The sequence below is a fragment of the Bos indicus genome, chromosome 4, assembly GCF_029378745.1.
Source record: "Bos indicus isolate NIAB-ARS_2022 breed Sahiwal x Tharparkar chromosome 4, NIAB-ARS_B.indTharparkar_mat_pri_1.0, whole genome shotgun sequence".
Classification (NCBI taxonomy): Eukaryota; Metazoa; Chordata; class Mammalia; order Artiodactyla; family Bovidae; genus Bos; species Bos indicus.
The window spans coordinates 81,514,474-81,536,698 of NC_091763.1; the positions used below are offsets into that span (position 1 = coordinate 81,514,474).

Sequence of the window (22,225 nt, forward strand, 5' to 3'; positions counted from 1 at the left end):
GGATCCCCTGTAACAATCGCTGTCCATATCTTCTTTATCACTGACACTGGGTTTCATGCCTTATTCAACTCGGCTGTGTGAACGTTGAAAACAGAGGATATATTATATGCTTCTTTTGTGCCTGCCCCCCCACACCAAAGCAGACCACGTGTATGTGGTAATAATAATAATCATAATTTTATTTTTATTATGTGGTAATAAAATAAAAATACATAAAGAATATTTGTTTTTATTCCTGCTGTATTTATGACACTACTCAAGAACTTATTTATGCTATATTTGTCTTATGTATAGAGAGAACATCTCTCCCCTTTTTCACTTCCCCAATCCCCTGCCCCAAATCAAGTGGAGGACAGATTTCGATTAAACAAACAGTAAATAAGATATTAAAAAGATTGTATAACAAGACAGTGTGTCAATCTATGGTGGTATTATTTCCACTAAAAGTTCAGTGTGTGTTATCAAAGTGTCTACACTGTGAGGAGGATGGCGACGTGCCTGCTGGGCACGACACAGGTTCCGAGACACCCGTGACTAACACAGAAAGACTCAGAATCTGGGTCATAGATCCGTTATGGGATCCAGGCATCTGCTTTTACGGCAGCAGTAGTACTGTACTCCAAAGGGAAATACTTCAGTAACACATAAGGAGACTCTGCGTATGCAGGCTGTCACACACTCAGGCTGCACTGCAGCTGGCGCTGGCAGAGCTGGCTGTGAGGTTAGGTACAGTGCACTGAATATGTGGGTACAAGCGCACAGAGGACAGAGTCACACTGATGTCAGAGAGGGACTAAACACAGTTAGAGGGAAAGACAACCAGGTTAAGAGCCTCTAGCTGTCCACTCGTTGCTGAGGAGGCAGTTGTTCTGCAGTGTCATGACACGACTCCCTGACATACCTGAAGTCGGCTGTGGCTGCAAAGGATTCCATTTCTGTAATGGAGAAGACACAGAGGAAGCCCTCGCCGCTGCGGAAGTAGTTATCTCTAATGGCAGCGTAGTCTTCTTGCCCAGCTGTGTCCAGGATGTCAATCTGCACTTCCTCCCCGTCCAGCACCACCTTCTTCCGATAGCTGTCGGCTTTGGTCGGCTCGTAGTCCTCCACAAACTGGGAATGAGGAAAAGCACTTCCATTTCTAAATCATCTTCACTTTTCAAAGGTTCTTATTTTGAAAGACAGATTCACATGAAGGTGCCAAAATAGTACTGAGAAGCCACATGTAACCTTCATTAAGTTTTCCCTAGTGGTAAAAGCTACATTCGTTTAAATTTCCTTTATAGACAATTCAGAGGTCTTTTCTTTTACAAAAAGTGGAGGTTGAACAGCTCTAGGTCATTGACAGCTTGAAAACCATGACTCTTTTCTGCCTTAAAATGTTATACCTGCAAAAACTATTACATAGGTATTTTATCAAATGTTTAAGAATCCTTTTTTGTGACTCCAAATATAAATTTTCAAGTCAGAATTGTAGAAAATGACTTCAAAGTAAGTCAATATTTAGGTAAGGATTGAAAGTATGGCTAAATCTTTTCTTTCTCCAAAATGAACCGAGTCAAAAAAGTGCCTTATACCACTCTGTAGAATGTCAAATCTTGAACTTTGAGATTTTCCCCCAGTCTTCCCATTTTTAAAAATAGCACAATTAAACAACTTTACAATTGTACTTCTAACTTTTACTCTCTAAATCTCACCTTGATATTTTTGATCAGTGTATCATTGTTGGTGTGTGTGTATATAGATATACACACATACTTTTGTGGGCTTTGAATTAGTTCCTATAAATATTTATCTGATATCTTATTTATTTGCTCAATGTCTAAATCCCCATACTAGAATTTAACCCCTGGGGGCAGGGACCTTGACCAGTCTATTCATCAATGTCTCCTCAAAGCCTAGAAGAGTGTCTGGTATATGGAGACACTCAACAAATATTTACTGAAAAATCAAACACAGTGTATTTGTAACTGTAAAAGATATAGAACATTCTACCATAATTACATGCTATTATTTCACAAATATAAAATATTTATAAACATTTATGAATATTTAATGGATATATTCAGTTATTGTATCTGATAATATTATGACTATTAAATGAAAGCTTAACCATTCATCAAACATCAGACATATGAACATTCTTACTTTTGACTGCCTTACTGTCAAGAAGGGTACTGACTTCAGGATTAATTTAAAGAAAAGCAGCTATTCAGGTGACTAGTATGAAGAACAGAACTGAATAGATAAATTAGCAATTCCATTTAAAATACCATTTCAATTTTCCCCCTCCAAATTGTTTAAGCAGGACAACTGGAGGATTTAAGTGTTCTGTGTGAGAAGAAATTAATACAATATTGTAAATCAACAATAAAATTTTTTAAAAAATTTCTGTGTGTATGAAAGAAATGCTGATGAGCAGGCAATGAAAAGAGACATTGGGTGATAAAAAATCTGCAGGATATTTTTCTCAGAAGACTAGGTTTAACACTGAGTTACTCATCAGAGGTCACTCTACATGGGCAGGTTGGGTAACTTCTGCTTTCTCATCTGTAAAATGAGGATACCACTACCTACCACACAAGACTGTTGTGAGGACCAGGTAAGAAAGAGTAACCATAAATCCTTACTTCTATTTGGGAGGCAGAAGAATTGAGGATAAATGCTAAAATTTGATTAGCAACTCAAATCATTTAGCTTTAATAACAATGCTCTATGGAAAAAATACATTGCTGTATATACGCTGAGACCTTAACTTTGGGGCCATAAAGTCTAATACAAATACATGCACACAAATCTATAACCTGTTAAGTAATTTTATTTCAGGGACACAGCCTTCACCTGCTTAGTGGTGACTGTAGTACCAGGCCAAATATATAATAAATTACTGATTATTTTCATTGAGTTATTAAAGGATATATATATGTTATATATATATATATTATATATGTTGACCTCAAGTCTCAACTAGGTACTATATCTACCAGTTCTATTAATTCAAGGTGGGTCTCACTATTAAGACACTAAAAATTAAAATTAAAAAAAGGCACATATTGCTCAGAGAAAGGTACTGTTTTCACTTTTGTTCTGTTTTTTAAAAGCATACGTTTTTAAGGACCTTGAATTCTCAACTTGGTAAATCAAGCTGCATACAAATGTTGGCTCTGAATTTAAAACCAGGAAAAAAATGATCAGTAGCTTTCAAAGACTCAAACACAACCAAAGCTAAGCTAGAGAAATACTCTCTGAAAGCCCAAACTTTGACATCCATGATACAATCAGCACTTACCTCATCATACATGAACTGCAGAGTCAGAGCAGACTTGCCCACACCACCACTGCCCACCATGATGACTTTGTGTAAGGCCAAAGAATTCTGACCCTTGGGCTTATTTGCAGCCATCTTGTGTCACAGAGTTTTCACCAAAGGATTAAGAAGAATCTAAAAAGAATGAAAGAACAAGTAATGCTCAATACATTCTTTGTCAGAATTCCAGTGTATGAAAGAGATATGAAGTCCTTAGGCTTCAAGTTACTAGTTCCCATTCTGCTAGGATTTTAAACAGATGGCAAATGAAGTATGCTCATTTGTGGGAAGAACCACTTATCAGAAAACACCATGGCAATAAGACAAGTATATGACTCAAGGGCATTTCTCTTATAATAGTTCTCAGTCATGAGTTTGCTGACCGAAAGCGAAAACTTCCCAGGACAACCACATGCTGACAGTAATGGAGTATTAGCTGTACGAGAATATGGTCACGCAGATTACAAAGCAGGCTGAACGACCACTTTGTTTCCACATTAATCTCTGTTGGCAATAACTAAAGAGACGTTTCTTCTAACTTCAGAAAAGAAACCACATCCTGACAACTTGGAAGTTGAAGTATAAGTAGAATCTAACACTGTGCACCCAATTCCTGAGGATCGTGTTGCTGGAACACTTGCATATACTGTGATGGGATGGGTAACCTAACTTAAATACATGAATCAGCGTGCCCTCACTTTCCTTAGCACATGCATTTGTTTACCACATTTGTGTGCTCAGTGCAGAAAGACCAGGTTCCCCCAGAAGCTGGAGTGGTGATGCACACCAATGGTACCCAGTTACCTTCGGTCATGGTTACCAGTCCTTAGAAAAAGAGGCGGTGACGTCAGAGCAAACACTGAGTCTGTGTGGAGGCCCATGCAAAGAGACTTTTTGTTTTTAGAGGCTGGAGGGGGGCTCCTTCTTTAGAGGTACCTTCTCAGCATCTCTGACTTGTTTCGGTCACAGCACACCTTTCACAAGCTGCAACTCGCAGGAACACCCCTCACGCTGCCCACTTCTCCATCTCATGCTCATTCATCTCGCCCAGTCTGGCTGCATCAGACCCACACTGGTCTCCCTTGATTCTTCATGTGCTCTTCTCTGCCTCCTGGCCTTCATCATGCCGTTTCCTCCATTTGGCATATTCTTGGCTAACTCCTCTCAGTTTTGAGGTTTTGGCTTACCCGAAACTCTCAACCTAAACTAGGCTCTTCCCTGCTCTGTGCTCACATGGTACATGATACCTTTCCTTCATGACCATTACCACGAGCTGGAACTGCTCAAGTGTGCTCTTCCTAATAGAGGTCTTCTTCCTAAAATATTGGAAGCAACTTGAGTATGGGCGCTATGTCTGCTGGTTTACTTGGCAACATCAGTACATGTGTGTCAAATGAACAAACAAATGTCAGAGTCTGACTTAACCTGGGGAGTGCTTTGGATGGTACTGGTATAAAGCAGTTACTGCTACTAGAGATTCCATCACAAGTTCAGGTGAGGACAGTCTGCTTTGGGTTTGTGCTCCACACACTGGTTGTGCAGGGCACCCAAGAGCTGGGTGCTGCTCAGGCCGCCCCAGAAATCATGCCCATATTCCTATCTGCCCAATATAGAAAAGTCTTAAGGAAAAAAAAAAACAAAACCCAAATCTTGCTATCCATATAACAGGAATAAGTTGAGACATATTTGAGTCACAGCATACCTTTCACAAGCTGTAACTTGTGAGCATAACTGAGATCACACTATATACGCAATTTTTGATCCTATTATTCTTATGTCATAAACATTTTTTAGTAGAGGCAACCTGAACTGTGACGCGTATGATAAGGAATCCACATTTGGAGGCTAACAGTTCAATTTAACTCAATAAACAAGGATTGAGTCTCTCTTTTTCCTGGACACCGAGGACAAAATCATTGGATTCTAAATGATTACCACTGCTCAGAAACAGTGAACATTAATAGTGTACTTCAGATAAGTAGAAGTCTAAAAGACACCTCATCTAAGAAAGCTTATGGAGCATGCTGTTGCTGGCATTCCTAATGAAGGCAGGAAATGACTTACTTCTCACTCTTATGATCTTCACTTGCTGGAAGCTGTAATCACTTCATGGCTACATAACTACCATTTTATTTTTAAAACAGTTATACCACAAGAGCTGAGGGTGTTACTGTATCAATTAATATTCTAAGAGTTGAGTATGTATGCTTTTAAAGCAAAAAATTAGTTAGCAGTTAGACCAACTGGGTTAAAACACTTTCCCTTTCAGAAAAATTTACAATTCAGTCTGTGACTTAAAAAATGCAGAGATTCCCAAAGACATTTTCCCAAAGTGCAAACATTCCTCAGTAACTATGAGGTGCAGATCCCTTACTTTTAAAAGGCTATCCAGGAAAAGATCCCACCAAGGAGACACTCCTCAGCCCCAATGAAACAAACCTGGCTTTCCACAGCTCAGGTCCCAGTCCCTGGTCTAGATGTTGGAACCGAAGACAATACACACAGAAACAGACTCTTCCACTGGTGGTACGTGCAACGGAGAGCACAGGGGCACCGGGACAGACAGTGGGGACGGGCTGCTTTAACCAGGACGCCCAAGGGTGACTCCTGTGATGAGGCAGCATTTGAGCTGAGATCTGAATTTTATAAAGACACCAGCCAGCTCTGAGGGAAGAGAACTCTAGACACAGGGAAAGAGGTCCAAGACAGGAGAGGGTGTGCCACATTCTCGGGGCCAGACGAAGGCCAGAGTAGATGGAGTCTATGAGTATCAGGGAGCGTAAACAGGAGGTGAGACAGAGAGAGAGCAGAGACTAACTCATAAAAAGCCGTGAAGGCCATGGAAAAGTGTTTGAGTTTGATTATAACTGTAATGGGAAGCCTCTGGAGAGGGTGTAAGCAAGACTGTGACATAATTTCATCTATTTTTAAAGATTACCATGGCTGGTGTGTAGAGAATGAATGGAAGAGGTGCAAGGGCTGAAAGCACAGGAATCTCTCCCACAGGCCATGACTAAGTTTGGCAGATGGAGGCTGCCAGTGACCTTGGGAAAAGTCATTTCATCAATGAGATAGAAACCACAGCTGAATGGGTTGGGTTGAGGAGAAAACAGAAGGTGCAGAAACAAACTTTGAAGACAAATGGAGAAACTGGGCCATAGATGAACACATTTTAGTGTAGGTTGCTTCTTAAATATTCTTAAGGGATATGACAACCATTTAGAAGAGGCAGAAATTAATGATGAAGAAGAGACAGTGCCTCTAGGAGCAAAGTGACCATTAGTTGCAGACCAGAGGAGTAGGGGCCCAGGGCACACAAGAGCAGGGACACTGCCTCCTTCGTACCAGGTGTGGTGGTAAAGCAAGACATACAGACTGCAGGTAGATCTGGCTATTTATTTAACTGCATCTGTATTTCCTCAATGAAATATGACTCACAGAGCAATTTAGTGAGGGAGTTGGAATTCAAAAGTAAGCCTGTCTAGATAAGATCAATGGAACATTGATCAGGATATACAGAAATAGATCCAAGTACAGACTACAGTTTAGTGTGTAATAAAGGTGGCGTTTCAAGTGGAGAGTGGGGGAGTGGGGGAAGGAAGCATGGAGGATAATTCACATGGTAATGGGACAACTGGTGAGCTCTGGGGAAAAAAAAAAAACTGTTAAGTGTATCAGAGGTTTAAATGACACAATGAAATCACGAAAGCACCAGAAAAAAAAAAAATCCCACAAAATTTCCGTTTTATAATCTTAGAATGGGAAAGGCATAAAGTACTATCTAAAACCCAAGTCATAAAATAACTTTGATAAGTTTTACTACTTAGAACAATTTCTATGTGGCAAAAACGTCTATAAGCAGAATAAAAAGATAAACGGAGGCAAATACTTTGTGATCTATTTCAAAGAGGTAATTTCTCGATATAAAAAGTTACTACAAATAAAATCAACAGTAAGATACAAATGGCTCTAGTAGGTTCAACCTTGTTTATAAAAGAAATACAAATAATAATCTTAATAATAATCTAATCAATGGAGACTCAATTGTTTTACCCATCAGACTGCTATTAATATGTTTGCAAGGACCAGTAAACTATTGCCTCCTTGGTCTACTTTTTATATGGTCTGTGGCTAAGAATGGCTTTACGTTTTTAAAGGGTTGTAAACAAAAGAAAACTAAGAAGAATATGCAACAGAGAACGTGGACAGCAAGTCTAAATAATCTCTTCTTTCCTCTCATCTACAGAAAAAGCTTGTTCCTTCCTGGCAGACAAACAGGCACATTCCTTCTCTGCAGTGGAAGTATAAACGGGAAACACGAGCTAATTAGTAACCACAGGAAAAGTTTGTGTTGCTGTTGTTTAGTTGCTAAGTCGTGTTCAACTCTTCTGTGACCTCGTGGACTGCAGCTTGCCAGCTCCTCTGTCCATGGGATTTCCCAGGCAAGAGTACTGCAGTGGGCTGCCATTTCTTCCTCCAGGGGAACTTTCTGACCCAGGGATTGAACCTGTGTCTCCTGCATTGGCAGGCAAGCTGTTTACCACTGAGTCTCCAGGGAAGCCCACACAGAAAAACAGATGCTCTTTACCCACTGATACAGAGGGAGCCAAAATATACTGGTAAAGTGAAAAAATATAAGATACAGAACAATACACCTTGTAAGCTATGAACTGCATAAAAAGATGAGAAAAAGGGGATTTAGAAGTTCACTTGTTTATCTACCTGAAAGAATATAAAAAATGGTAACCCAGGGTTGCCTGTGAGAATGGAAACTAAGTCACTGGTGAACAGACCTAGGATAACGGCATTTGGCTAACCACCATTTTGATTTTTGTATAATGTGAACATACAACTTGTTTTTAAAATCAAAATTAGTCATACAATAAACTAATAACGTAAATCTGCTTATTTCCCACGTCCACTTGGTAAAAATATTATTAACTACTTTCCTGGCACATTAAACAAACTAGGAATTAGAGAACTGTACCTGAATTTTAACTTCTTGGAGAAGTTAGACTTCTCATGGAGAAATACGACTTCTCCATGTATGTGTATGCATTTGTGCTTTCCCTCTGCAATTAAAGAGTTAGGGATCCCTGAACTTCAAATTGCTTGATTTGGTTCCTCAATTACTTTCTACCTCTTACTGTTTAAGAAAAATTATTTTTTAATTACACAACTGCCTCCTCCCTGTCACCTCTGGGTAACATTTCATCCCCATGACTTACTTTTTTCCTGCAAGTGTGTACCTGTTAATCCCTTCACTGTTTGTTCCCTCACCCCCAGCCTGGCAACCACCAGTCTGTTCTCTGTATCGATAAGCTTCGTTTTGTTTTTTTTTTTAGATTCCACATACAAGTGAAATCCTATAGTATTCATCTTTCTCTGACTTATTAGCATAATGCCCTCAAGGTCCAGCCATGTCACAAATGCCAAGATTTCACTTTTTTTAATGGCTGAGTAAGAGATTACATTGTACATATATGCCACATTTTCTTCAACCATTAATACGCTGATAAATGCTAAGGTTGCTTCCACGTCTTGGCTACTGTCAGTAATGCTGCAGTGAACGAGGGGCTGCATATATCTTCTAAGTATTTTCATTTCGTTTGGAGAAATACCCAGAAGTGGAATTGCTGGATCATATGGCAGTTTGAGTTGGTCAGATGGCATCACCAGCTTGATTGACATGAGTTTGAGCAAGCTCTGGGAGCTGGTGATGGACAGGGAAGCCTGGCGTGCTGCAGTCCATGGGGTCACAAAGAGTCAGACACTACTGAACAACTGAACTGACAGCAGTTCTATTTTTAAAAAGTGATGTCCCAGAACAATACTGTAACATCTATGGTTATGGGTGGCCTTCAAGTTCTCAACCTTACTGCATATCTCTGCTTCACCCAGAAGCTAGATACCTACACCATGCTCACAATGTTGATTTAAATGATCAATTACATGATTTTTTCCCTCCCTATCTTCCTCCCATCCTCCATTAACAAATACACTCAGTGCTTGCCTTATTAAAATACATAAGGCACAGTTCTAGGGTCTGAGGATGTGAAGCTGAATTCCACAGGCCCAGGTCCCTGCCCTCCTGTGTTTAGTTAACAGGTACCCATATTGTCTTAAGGGACTTCCCAGGTACGTGGTGGTGAAGAATCCACCTTCCACTGAAGGAGACACAAGAGATGTGGGTTTGATCCCTGGGCCGGGAAAATCCCCTGGCATAGGAGATGGCTACTAACTCTAGTATTCTTGCCTGGGAAATTCCATGGACAGAGGAGCCTGGTGGGCTACAGTCCATGGGGTTGCAAAGAGTTGGAAAGGACTGAGCAATTGAGCGCACACACATTTACCGAATTAAGTTTCCTGTCACTGTAACAAATACCACAAATTTATAGGGGTTTTTTGGGGGGCTCCAAAATCACTGCAGATGATGACTGCAGCCATGAAATTAAGACGCTTGCTCCTTGGAAGAAAAGTTATGACCAACCGAGACAGCATATTAACAAGCAGAGACATTACTTTGCCAACAAAGGTCTGTCTAGTCAGGGCTATGGTTTTTCCAGTAGTCATATGGATGTGAGAGCTGGACTATAAAGAAAGCTGAGTGCTGAAGAATTGATGCTTTTGAACTGTGGTGTTGGAGAAGACTCTTGAGAATCCCTCAGAGAGCAATGAGACCCAACCAATCAATTCTAAAGGAAACTGGTCCTGAATATTCACTTGGAGGACTGATGCTGAAGCTGAAACTCCAATACTTTGGCCACCTGGTGTGAAGAACCGACTCACTGGAAGACCCTGATGCTGGGAAAGATTGAAGGCAGGAGGTGAAGGGGATGACAGAGGAAGAGATAGTTGGATGGCATCGCCGACTCAATGGACATGAGTTTGAGTAAGCCCCAGGAGTTGGTGATGGACAGGGAAGCCTGGCACACTGCAGTCCAAGGGACTGCAAAGAGTCAGACACGACTAAACAACTGAACTGAAAACAACACAAAATATATCGTCTTAAGAGCTCCTGTTGTCAGAAGTCCGAAATGAATTTTCAGAGGCTAAATTCAAGGTGTCAGTAGGGCAGGTTCCTTCTGGAGCCTCCAGAGGCGAATCTGTTCCCTACCGCTTCCACTTCTAGGGACTGGCTTTCCTTGGCTCCTGGCTGTATCACCACCACCTCTGCTTCTGTGGTCATGCAGCCTTCTCCTTCACTGCACTCAAACCTTCCTCTGCCTCCCTCTTACAGGCAGACTCATGATGAGGAGACTTGTGATTACATTTAAGGCCCACAAGGATAATCCAGAAAATCATCCCCAAATCCTTAACTTCATCACACCTGTACCCTTTGCCACAGGAGTTAATAGTCAAAGGTTATGGGAACCATGGATATCTTGTAGTTGGGTCATGATTCACCTTGCCACACCAGTAGGAAGTTGGTCACAGTGCTTTAGACCATAGATCTCCAACCGAGACTCTAAGGTCTCTATTTTAAACTTTATGAAAATTTCTAAGAAGTGATCAATCTAGTTCTCCAATACGGAATACTCTACCAAGTAAGGTCTCAAACAATACTCCTTGTCCACTAAAAACAATAAACTCAATGATCTTTTTATTTCCAGAGTTCATCACTACCTTTTTTAGACTTTCAAAATAGAGACACTTATCATTAGACTTTAGTTTAATAAAACCATTAGCTGGCAGAAATTCTTACTGAGAGATTCCTTGTTAAAAAGAGATTAAATGAAACATCTCTTTCCCCTCCAATTTGAATAGCCCATAAAAGGCTATGATCATGGAAGTTCAGTTCCGAGCGAATCATTACAAACCATTACTAAGCACAAGTAGGTAGAGGCCAAGTTAGTGACTCATCCTCCAAGTGAAAACTGGTTCATACAGACAACTCCCAAATGACGATCCCTATCTGCATTAAGAATACCTGCTCAATAAAGAAATTTAGTAGAAAATAAACAATTGAGTTAAAATATACTTGACCAAGAAAGCAAGATACACAATTCTAATTTGAAAGGGATTTGAATCTATTCAGGTTTATTACCAGGCTCAGATACAGATAGTATCACTGGCGCATTTTTCCAACCATTTAAAGAACATCTCTTATAATACAATTTAATATTTCTCAGCATACAGAAAGCCTCCAAATTCTTTTTTGAGAGCTAAACATTGATGTAAAGTTCCTAATAAACAGAGACTAAAGAAAAAGCAGACTGGTGATCTATAATGTAAATATGATGCAAAAATTCTAAATAAAAAATGTTAGAATTCAGCACATTAAAAGAATAAAAGTAACCAGGTGGGATTCAACCGCATTCAACCAGATACACAGGATATCTTTACATTTTAGAAAATCAATCTAATTCTTTACATTAATAGAAAAGTCACAGATTATACGATCTGGAATGATATCTGATAAAATTCAAAGTCCACTGCTTATACCAATGATGCTTTCACAGTGAGGCCAAAAAAATCAACTGAAAAATTACTACAAATGAGAGATTTCAAAGGTAAATGGTTATATAATCAATACATTATGTGAAAAATAAATTTCTTTCCAAATAAGCAGTTAGAATATAAATGGAAGGCTCAATTTACACCAAGACTCACAAAAGAACACATAACTAAGAATAAAATGAACAGACTGTAAGATATTCATGAAGACAATTTAATAACAATACTTAGGTAACAGAAAAGGGGACTAAATGAAAATAGATCCTGTTCTTGGGACAAGACTGTATATTGGTAAAGGGACAAAACTCTAATAGGAAAGATGATTAATTTCTAATATATAAAAATTACTTCACAATGAAAAAAAATTTTGACCATTGAGTCGAGACACAAAGGACCTGACTTAGGAGTCATCTGAACTATTTCCTAGCTTTCTTCACCCTTAAATTGGTGAAGATAATTTCTGATGTTAAAAGCCGACTTTAACATTTTCTTTTAAAGCAAGCTGATTACATACAATAATATTGCCCTTTTTCTGAGCTTTGATAAATGTATACAGTCATGTACCACCACCACAATCTAAGCCACACAACAGTTCTATCACCCCAGAAGGTTTTCTCTTGCCTCTTTGCAGTCAGTTTCCTATGACCACTCCATCCCATGGCAGCCACTGTGGCAGCTACTGACCTTAGTTCCTATTTTCCAGCATGTTATATATAAATGGACCATACTGTGCATAGCCTTTTGTGCCTGTTTCTTTCACCCAGCTAAGGCTTTTGAGATATTCATATTGTTATACGTATCAGTAGGATGTGCCCTATTTTTTTTTTAACTGTTGGACAGTATTCCATTGTCTGGAAGTAGCATAATTTATCTATTCACATTTATTCAGGGCATTTCCATTTTTAAAATTTTATGAATAAAGAAGCTATAAACAGAGGTGTACCGGTCTTTGTATACCTATCTGCTTTCATTTCTCTCGGAATACCTTGGAGTGGGATTGCTAAACTGTATGGTACGTAAATGAATGAGACTTCCAGTTGCTCCCCGTCCTGGTACAGTCACAGCCTCAGGCTTTTCATGTTAAGTGGTCTATTGGATGTGTAGTCATAATTACATTGTGGTTTTTAATTTGCATTTTCCTAATGACTAATCATGTTTGGCATCTTTTAATGTGGTTACTTGCCATTTTATGTCCTTGGAGTTAAAATCTTTGGCCCATTTTTTAAAATTGGTCTTTTTTTTTTTAAGTGATTCATAAGAGTTCGTTGGATATTCTGGAATCGAATCTTTTACCAGAAACATTATCTTGAAAGTATTTCTCCCAGCCTGTGGCTTATCTTTACATTTTCTTAATATGTTTTCTGGAGAGTAAGAAGCTTTTAATTTTGATGAAGTCCAATTTATCAATTTTCTGTGTTTCATATTTTGGGAGTCCTAATCTTTGATAATTTTTAAATGGCAAAGAAGCTACTATAATTTGAATATTTATAAATAAATATTATTAAAAAGTTATTATTAAAAAGAGAAAATGGAAGCACATCCAAGTGAAACATAATATAAGTAGTAACTGATACCCTGAACTCTTAGAAGGTCCTTCTTTATTTTAAGGTATTTGATCAGCTCAAAAGAAGCAACAAAGTCAGCAAGTCCCTGAGGCAATGTTTTACTTCTGAAATGTAATAACTTAGTATTTTCCAACAATCCAAACTGCAATGAATAAGGAGAACACAAAATTATAACAAAGACTGAACTAAAAAAAAAATTACATTCTGTTTTAAGGGTTAAGATGACTTAACAATTTGCCTTGTCTGCACAATAAAATTTATTTATCTGACTTGCCAGACACGTTGTCAGACATCAAAGCATAGACTCACATTCAGGGAAGGCTCAAAATTGCTTTATTTCCTTCGATCTCAGTTTGTTTGTAAAACTAAGGTTAAGATGAATGGCACCTGTAAGATGTCTAAATACACATCATTTAAGTATGGGTAATGTGAACATTCAGGCATCTTTTTAGAAGGCCCTACCTTTATATGCCAGGTATATTCAGGCCCCATCAGTATTAAGTTACTACCAGCAGCACAAAGGTAAAGCCCTCACCACAGTTAAGACTAACAAAAAATGTCTAGAGCTCAGGAGAAAGTCATGACTAAGCTGACATTTGAAAGACAAAGCATCAGCAGATGAGGTGAACTTTGGGGATGGTGGTGAGAGATGAAGCTGTAAGTAAAACTGACTAAAAACAGAAGTTTACATGCCAGGAATTTCGTTTTTTTCCTCAGTGATAAAGAATCTGTCTGAAATCCAGGGTTTGATCCCTGGATCGGGAAGATCCCCTGGAGAAGGAAATGGCAACCCACTCCAGTATTCTTGCCTGGAGAATCCCATGGACGAAGGAGCCTGGTGGGCTACAGTCCATATGGTCACAGAGAGTCAAGACACGACTGAAGCGACTGAGCACGAACGCACTCAAAGAGAACCACCAGGAGTTTTTAAGTCTAAGAGTACGACTCAGAAGGCAGGAAGAACAGTTGCAAGGCTCCACAGCAACTGTGACTTGAGTGTGGACTAGGGAGAAGAGGGTGATGGATTTGAGATGTTAAGATAAAAAACATCAATCAAATCTGGGGACAGATTAAATGCGAGGGGTGAAGGGACAATTCAATCCAAAGTACCCAACTTCCCTTTTAAGGCTAGAGTTGATCGGGGTAAGGAAAGGAAGAGAAACAAGCGGCCTTTTTAGGGGAGTGGGGGTGTGTGAAAAGAGTTGGTGCTAGGAAATGATGGAAATCGATACTGATCTTTTACTAGATCAAAATATTTTAAAAGAAGAATGTAAGTATAGTATAGTATAGTATAAGCAGTTTAGTCTTATACTAAGTATAGTCTAAGTATAAGCAATTTTCTCACTCCAGTCCCAGAGGTTTCGCTACCATGCTATGACTTGATTTCAGCAACGCTGAGAAATAAATAACAGGGTGGAACCTGAAAGGTGGAAGAGAAACACTGACCAACTATTATTTACAGCTATTTTAACATTTGTCTTTGAACCCCTAAATGTGTTTTAAAAATAAGATTATGTAGAAACATTTAATAATTATTAATTATAAAGAATATATGTTTTGCTTCTGCATTCCTATGCTAACTATGGCAAGATACATAACAATAATCTTGAGTTCTGAACCAGGTTGAGTATTTTACCTATTTGAAAATTCAATACATATTATTTACTGAACTTAACAACTACAAAATTAGATGAATAGTCAAAGCCTAAATTTAATAGAATAAAAAAGTATGATTTATGTAATTTATACCTGCTTTAAATTCTACTGCATCTGAGCTATAAATTAGGTGTATAACTACTGCTATTTTGAATTTCTCTGATATATTTATAAACCTGATATTGGCTATGAAAACTCTAATTAAAAAAGTGGAACCAGATAAAAATAACTGAATTACCCATGTCTTAAGGATCCAACTTAAAAATAGGGCATTTGATTAACTGAATGACATTAAAGTGTAAGTTGCTCAGTCATGTCTGACTCTTTGCAACCCCATGGATGTAGTCTGCCAGGCTGTTGTGTCCATGGAATTCTTCAGACTACAATGCTGGAGTGGGCAGACATTCCCTTCTCCAGGGGATCTTTCCAACCCAGGGATCGAACCGAGGTCTCCTACATTGCAGGCAGACTCTTTACTGTCTGAGCCCCATATCAAACTACATACTACAAGAAATACTGACAAAAAGTTTTAACCGTAAACAGCTGTTAGCAAATGAAATACTTTAGAAGAATCTAAGTATGGCCTCTGGTTTACATGAAGACATCTGTCAGTGCCCACTTTGCGATTCATGTTTCATTAAGTTATTAGCTCTCTCTTTGTACAGTGGCTTCCCTGATCTTTTGGTTTGCTTTTGGATTTTCTTTCTGTCTCTTCTTCTTATGTCCATTTTCTGAGTCAACATATATTTATTAAGGACCAGATACTGTGCTAGGCATTGGGGGGGGGGGTGCTGGTGGGTGCCTATACAGATGAGCAAGTCAGAATCCCTGACTTCAAGATCTTACAATAAGTGACAGATGTGGGGGAGGATGTTATTAAGTTGCAACACATAAGTTTGCCCTCTGCATCCCTTTCCACCTGCTTTTTCTATGTTCTTTTGGTTAACTTTATAGCTGCCATTTTTATTTTTGAATTTAATTTAATCCCATCATCCTATAGATATAGAAAGTCTACTTTAAAACTCTTATATAAGACATTATGGCTGTTTAGAGTTCTTCTAAATGGATAACCATCTATTTCTACATTTAAAATACTTTCCATGAGGCATATTTTAAGGAACTGTAATGAGTTAATGGATTGTTTAAGGTTTATTAGATATACTGGCCAATGCTTTTCAAAAGTGCTATACAGTCATTCACAACATTCCTATTAGGAATGAACATTCTTTTAAAAAAATCTGCTAATTATATAATGGGGGAATGATCTCACTGTTTCTAATTACACCTTTGATTACATGATGAGGGTAATCATTTTTTCCATGTTCTTATGAACTCTGTGAATCATATCCTTTACTCATCAGGCAATAGTATCTCATATTACACTTCTTATTCTTTCACGTCTCCCCTGGCTAGGCTTTCTTTCCTCTTATTTCCCAGTTCACTGTAGCAGGTTTCTTCTGTAGCTGGGTAGATCTGCTACCATGACAGATCAGCAGAAGTAATAGACTCTATTATCACTGGCATTTTAGTGGAAATGACTTACTTCAGGGTTCATGGGCAAGGAACAGGTTGACAGGTAGGATCATTTTCCAGATATCAAAATAAGGAGGGTATTATCTGGGGCACTAGCTCGTGCATCAGAACTCCTAGTCCTCCTCAGGTTGAGAGTTTAAAAACAAGGTTTTTTGAAAGCAGATTTCCAAAATCAGCGTGGTAAACAATGTTGCACAATCTTTGCATGGATTGGATGAGTAGGCAGCATATCCAATTAGCTCTTAATATATCCTCTTTTACTTACTACCATGTCCCAGCATCTCTTCTGCTCTCTGCTGCTACAGACTCAAGTTGGAAGTCTCTTCAGGAGTCTGTGGGGAAAGAGAGACTGCATTGGCAGCTTCCCTCATGGCTATGCTTCACTGGGGCTTTCTCCACTCTGGTTCATCCACCAGTACCATCTGTCTTCTGTCTTCTGGAACCTGGAAAGTGTCTGCTTTGCTGATGGTCATTCCATCTGTTCCCACTCTCAGTTATGGATTTACAAATTTCTGCCTGTAAATTTTTCCCCTCTGTCATTTCATAGGGAGTTAGGGCTATAGTGGAGTAGGACACATTAGTTTAGTCTGCTGGCCTTCCCTGTAAATGACTTAAAACTCAGAGTTGACTTGACTTGGAATCCTCAAATATTCCAAATTTTAAAATTATGAAAAGCTGTATTAAAGACATCTAATTATAAGAATTATAAGAATGTTCATACTACCCTACAATTACGCTCATTTCACACACTAGCAAGCTCATGCTCAAGGTACTTCAAGCTAGGCTTCAAAAGTACATGAACCAAGAACTTTTAGACATACTAGTTGGGTTTAGGAAAGGCAGAGGAATCAGAGATAAAATCGTCAACATCTATTGGATCATAGAAAAAGGGAATTCCAGAAAAATATCTACTTTTGCTTCATTGACTATGCTACAGCCTTTGACTGTGTGTAGTAGTCACTCAGTCATGTCCAACTCTTTGCGACACCACAGGCTGCAGCCCACCAGGCTCCTGTGTCCATGGGGATTCTCCTGGCAAGAGTAATGTAGTGGGTTGCCATGCCCTCCTCCAGGGGATCTTCCCAACCCAGGGATTGAACCTGGGTCTCCAGCCCTGTAGGTGGATTCTTTACTGACTGAGCCACCAGGGAAACCCCAAAGATACAGGCTGCAGATTGGTGGTGGTGGTTTAGTCACTAAGTTGTCTGCCTCTTTTACCCCATGGACTGTAGCCTGCCAGGCTGCTCTGTGCATGGGATTCTACAGGCAAGACTACTGGAGTGGGTCGCCATTTCCTTCTCCAGGGGAATCTTCCTGACCCAGGAATCGAACCCAGGTCTCCTGCACTGGAGGCAGATTCTTGACTGTGTAGATCACAACAAACTGTGGAAAATTCTTAAAGAGATGGGAATACCATACCACCTTATCTGTCTCCTGAGAAACCTGTATGCAGGACAAGAAGTAACAGTTAAATCAGACATGGAACAACAGACTGGTTCAAAATTGGGAAAGGAGTACATCAAAGCTCCACTACATTGTCACCCTGCTTATTTAACTTATATGCAGAGTACCTAATGAGAAATGCCAGGCTGGATGACTCACAAGCTGGAATCAAGATTCCTGGGAGAAACAACAACCTCAGACATGCAGATGATACCACTCTAATGGCAGAAAGAAAAACTAAGATCATGGCATCTGGTCCCATCGCTTCATGGCAAACAGAAGGGGAAAAAGTCGAAAGTGGCAGACTTTATTTCCTTGAGCTCCGAAATCACCATGGATGGTAACTGTAGCCAGGAAGTTAAAAGATGCTTGATTCTCAGAAGAAAAGCTATAACAAACCTAGGCAGTGTATAAAAAAGCAGAGACATCACTTTGCTAACAAAAGTCCATATAGTCAAAACTATGATTTTTCCACTAGTCACGTATGGATTTGAGAGTTGGACCATAAAGAGGGTGAGTGCCAAAGAACAGATGCTTTTGAGCTGTGGTGCTAGAAAAGATTCCTGAGAGTCCCCTGGACAGCAAGGAGATCAAACCAGTCACTAAAATGTTCACTGGAACTGTTGCTGAAGCTGAAGCTCCAATACTTTGGCCACCTAATGCAAAGAACCCATCCACTGGAAAAAACCCTGACGCTTGGAAAGATTGAGGGCAGGAGAAAAAGGGGGTGACAGACGATGAGATGGTTGGATGGCATCAATGGACAGGAGTTTGAACAAACTCCAGGTGATAGTGAAGGACAGGGAGGTCTGGCGTGCTGCAGTTCAGGGGTTGCCAAGACTTGGACGTGACTTAGCTACTGAAAAACAACAACAGCTCTTTCAGAGACCACCTGCTGAGTTTCTGTTTTTGTGGAATTGTGGGCAATCAGTCGGACACAACTGAAGCGACTTAGCAGCAGCAGCAGCTAATTCTTTCAAAGGAATAACAAGGAGCTGCTGAAAAAACAGAAAGAAAGAAAGAAAGAAAGTATAAACTACTCACCTTTGAAATTCTGACTTGCTACGCATGGTACCACCCACCTCTCCAGACAGGTTAACATCTTGGTATGTTCTGTAAGATGCTCACTGTTAAGTGTGGCCTAACAAATATACAGGAAATACCACTTTTTCAAATAAAAACCTCCTTTGACAATGAATATATTATCTGAACTCATTTAATGACAACCTGAATATTAAACTCGTTTACCACAGGTTCACTTCCAAGGGCTATCTATCCTGAATGCTGTTGAATACTCCTCATCTTACCCTTAGTGTTGATCACCTTGCCACGAATGTACGAAGTACACAGGCATGGACGAATAGACTTAAGCTGCCTCATCAAGTTCTCACGATCATAAAAATAACATGTGGTCATCATATTTAATGTGGAGAGAAAAGAGAAGAGGGGAAAGGTCACTTCTGTGCTCCTGTCATCCAGGGTTAGTATTTCTCAATTTTTATCTTACAGGTCTATCTTACAAAAAGCATTCAACCAGTCAAGAAACTAGGAGGAATATTCTAAGAGGAACAGAAAAGAAGAAAAAAAAAGGAGATTAAAAGACTCATAATACCTGGAAATGGTACAATAAACATTGGAGGAGAATGAATAGTTTCACTTAGTGAGACACTTTTTCAATTACCTGATTATCTCATGGAACTCTCAAAAGGCTTTATAATCATTATTTCTGTGAGAAAATTCACAGAGTTTCAAACTAACCACACACATAGAGTTTCAAATTAACAAACCCCAAATCTCATTGCTGATATGGAGCCAGGATTTTTTAAAAAATCCAGATCCTAAGTGTTTACCATCTACAGTTTACTACCACTATGGAAGAAAATGTAAGAATGATTTTTGTACAAGGTTTGGGGCACAGACAGGTTAAGATGCAATTTCTTTTAAACATAAAAAGATAATTTTCATGGGTGGCACAGAAAAGGTAGCCAAATCATTTTATTTGGGTAATAATAGTAGTAACAAAAGAGCAGAAACTGTACCCAAAAAAGCCATATTACAATTGCATTTATGAACACAGAAATTTTATAAAACATGAACATTTGAATTTTACCTCTAAATAAAAGAATAATTCAGTTGAGTCAAATGTGTTTTATCCTAGGAATACAATAATAGCTTGATACTAAGAAAGCTATAAAATAACAGTCACATGATTAGGCCCAATGAGAAAAGCCATATAATTACCAAAAAAAAAAAAAAAGAAAAGAAAAAGGCATCAGAAAAATTCAGGACTTGTTGATAAAATATTTATGAGTTCAACACCAGAGGTTACCCACTGTTGGTGCACATATGTATTTCTAATGAAATGCTTCATACACAGCTTTAAGAGCCATTTTTATACAGAATTCATTTTTATACAATATACTTCTCTCTTTTTTAATATATAAAGTGTATTTGCCACTAGAGCAAGCTCATCTCATGTGCAGAGAACATGATAGGGGGAGGTAGAAAAATGATTCGTAATTCTCTTTTCTGGGTTTTAATATTCTTGTCTACAGCCACCAAGGAACAAAGTAAAAAATTTTGTTCATCATTTTGGACTTACCTAGAGCCCACTTACCCAGATTTCAAAACGCTGGTCAATCATAAGAGTACAACACACAAATTACCATCCGTGAACAAAGACAGATACTTTCAAATGAAGCTGCTTCCATTTTTTCTTGGTTACATTAAAATTATGAATCATGTAGGTATGCTACACTGTAAGTCACGTGAGTCAGGATAAGTTACTACTCAACTGTAGCCTGCTTACTGCTGTTCATGCTCTTTTCCATGAAAAGGTAAAAGTGCATTTGAAAAGTACAAAATTCTAAGTTATATGAAAGATAATGTGGTGCTACAAACTAGGAGGAAAAAAAGATTTTGGAATTCCCTGAAAATCATGAAAGTGTCTTGTAGCGCTTAGATTTTTCTTCCCAAGATTGAGTATTGATAAATCTTAACCTGAGGTTTGATCATATCTCAAAGTAAAAAAATGACCATAATTTGTAGAGCCATAAAATTAAAGTTTCAGTTAATGATCAGACAACTGACTATATAAAAAACATACAGGTCTGTATTAAAAAGAAACTTCTACATTAAAAGAAAAATCACCTGAAGGAAACATTCTCTCATAGGTGGTTTTAAGATGGAATATGAATTAGAATCATCTGGGGAGCTTCATAAAAATGTTATTTACCCAGGACTCATGCATGAAGCTTCTCATTCACTGGTCTAAGACGGGGACAGTGTATACGTATTTTGTAAAAAGCTGCCTCGGTAATTCCAGTTGCATCCTAGTGATGGCTAAGAATCATTGCTCTCTATGTCTATCGATAAAGTTGAACTGCATGACACTGCCAACATAAGGTTTCCCTTTTTACATACAAAAATAGCAATTTCATGATTCATCTGATAGAAAGTGGTCAAGTGGCCAAGGATTAAAAACAGCCAACAGTGTATGACTTTGTACCAGGCACAAAGTTCTTTATACTTGTTGCTGAAAGTCTGGTAACACCAGTCAACACATGAGCAAAAATAAACCCAAACTTCACATGACAAGGTAAGAGGGACAGAGGGGGAGCTGAGACAGAAGATGAACTGAGTTAGAGATGAGGCCACAGGGCAAATTACTGTTATGATTGGGATAAACAACACTGGGGTGGGAGTTCCCTGGTGGTCCAGTGGTTAGGCTCCTCTGTCCATGGGATTCCCTAGGCAAGAAAAGGCTTCAATTAATACAGAGGACAATGATCCAAGAGATAACATTTGGAAGGTCCATGCTCCAGAGAAAGTGAGATTTTTCCTGGAGATCTCATTCAATACAATATCTTTTGGTATAGTAATCTACTTTTTCCAATTTTACATGTGATATGATTTTAACAAGTTACTTTCATTTTTGCCTAAAAGTTTTACCACAAGATATTTTTTAAAGTCAGGTAAATAAAATGTAACTGAACCACAGATGAATTCTTAAAATAATCCCCTCATTTTTTCATATGAGGAAACAGGGCTTGAGAAGAGTTAAGTCACTTGCAAGAAACTCAGCAGAAACCTGCGACAGAGTTAAAAATGGCACTCACCCAGGATGGCATGATCCAGCAGATTCTATGTATCTGTGCCAGTGTAGTTAGATCAGATGTGAAATCACTGTGTTCTCTAAAATGACATTTGAAGCAAATATCCCTTATCCACTCTCATTCTTTTACTCTATCCCCAAATCTGGGGTTCA

At 38.8% G+C, this 22,225-nt stretch overlaps 1 protein-coding gene across 2 annotated transcripts in view; it reads right to left on the minus strand.

Moving 5' to 3' along the window:
• RALA (RAS like proto-oncogene A) overlaps positions 1-22,225 on the minus strand; it is a 58,753-nt gene that overhangs the window by 8,580 nt on the left and 27,948 nt on the right. For both annotated transcript variants that reach the window (XM_070788055.1, XM_070788054.1), the window contains 2 exons: positions 3,287-3,439; positions 902-1,110 (listed from right to left, as the gene is read on the minus strand). In XM_070788055.1, the coding sequence (XP_070644156.1) occupies positions 902-1,110; positions 3,287-3,400 (323 nt within the window). In that variant the 5' untranslated portion in view covers positions 3,401-3,439. The remainder of the gene's footprint in view (positions 1-901; positions 1,111-3,286; positions 3,440-22,225) is intronic.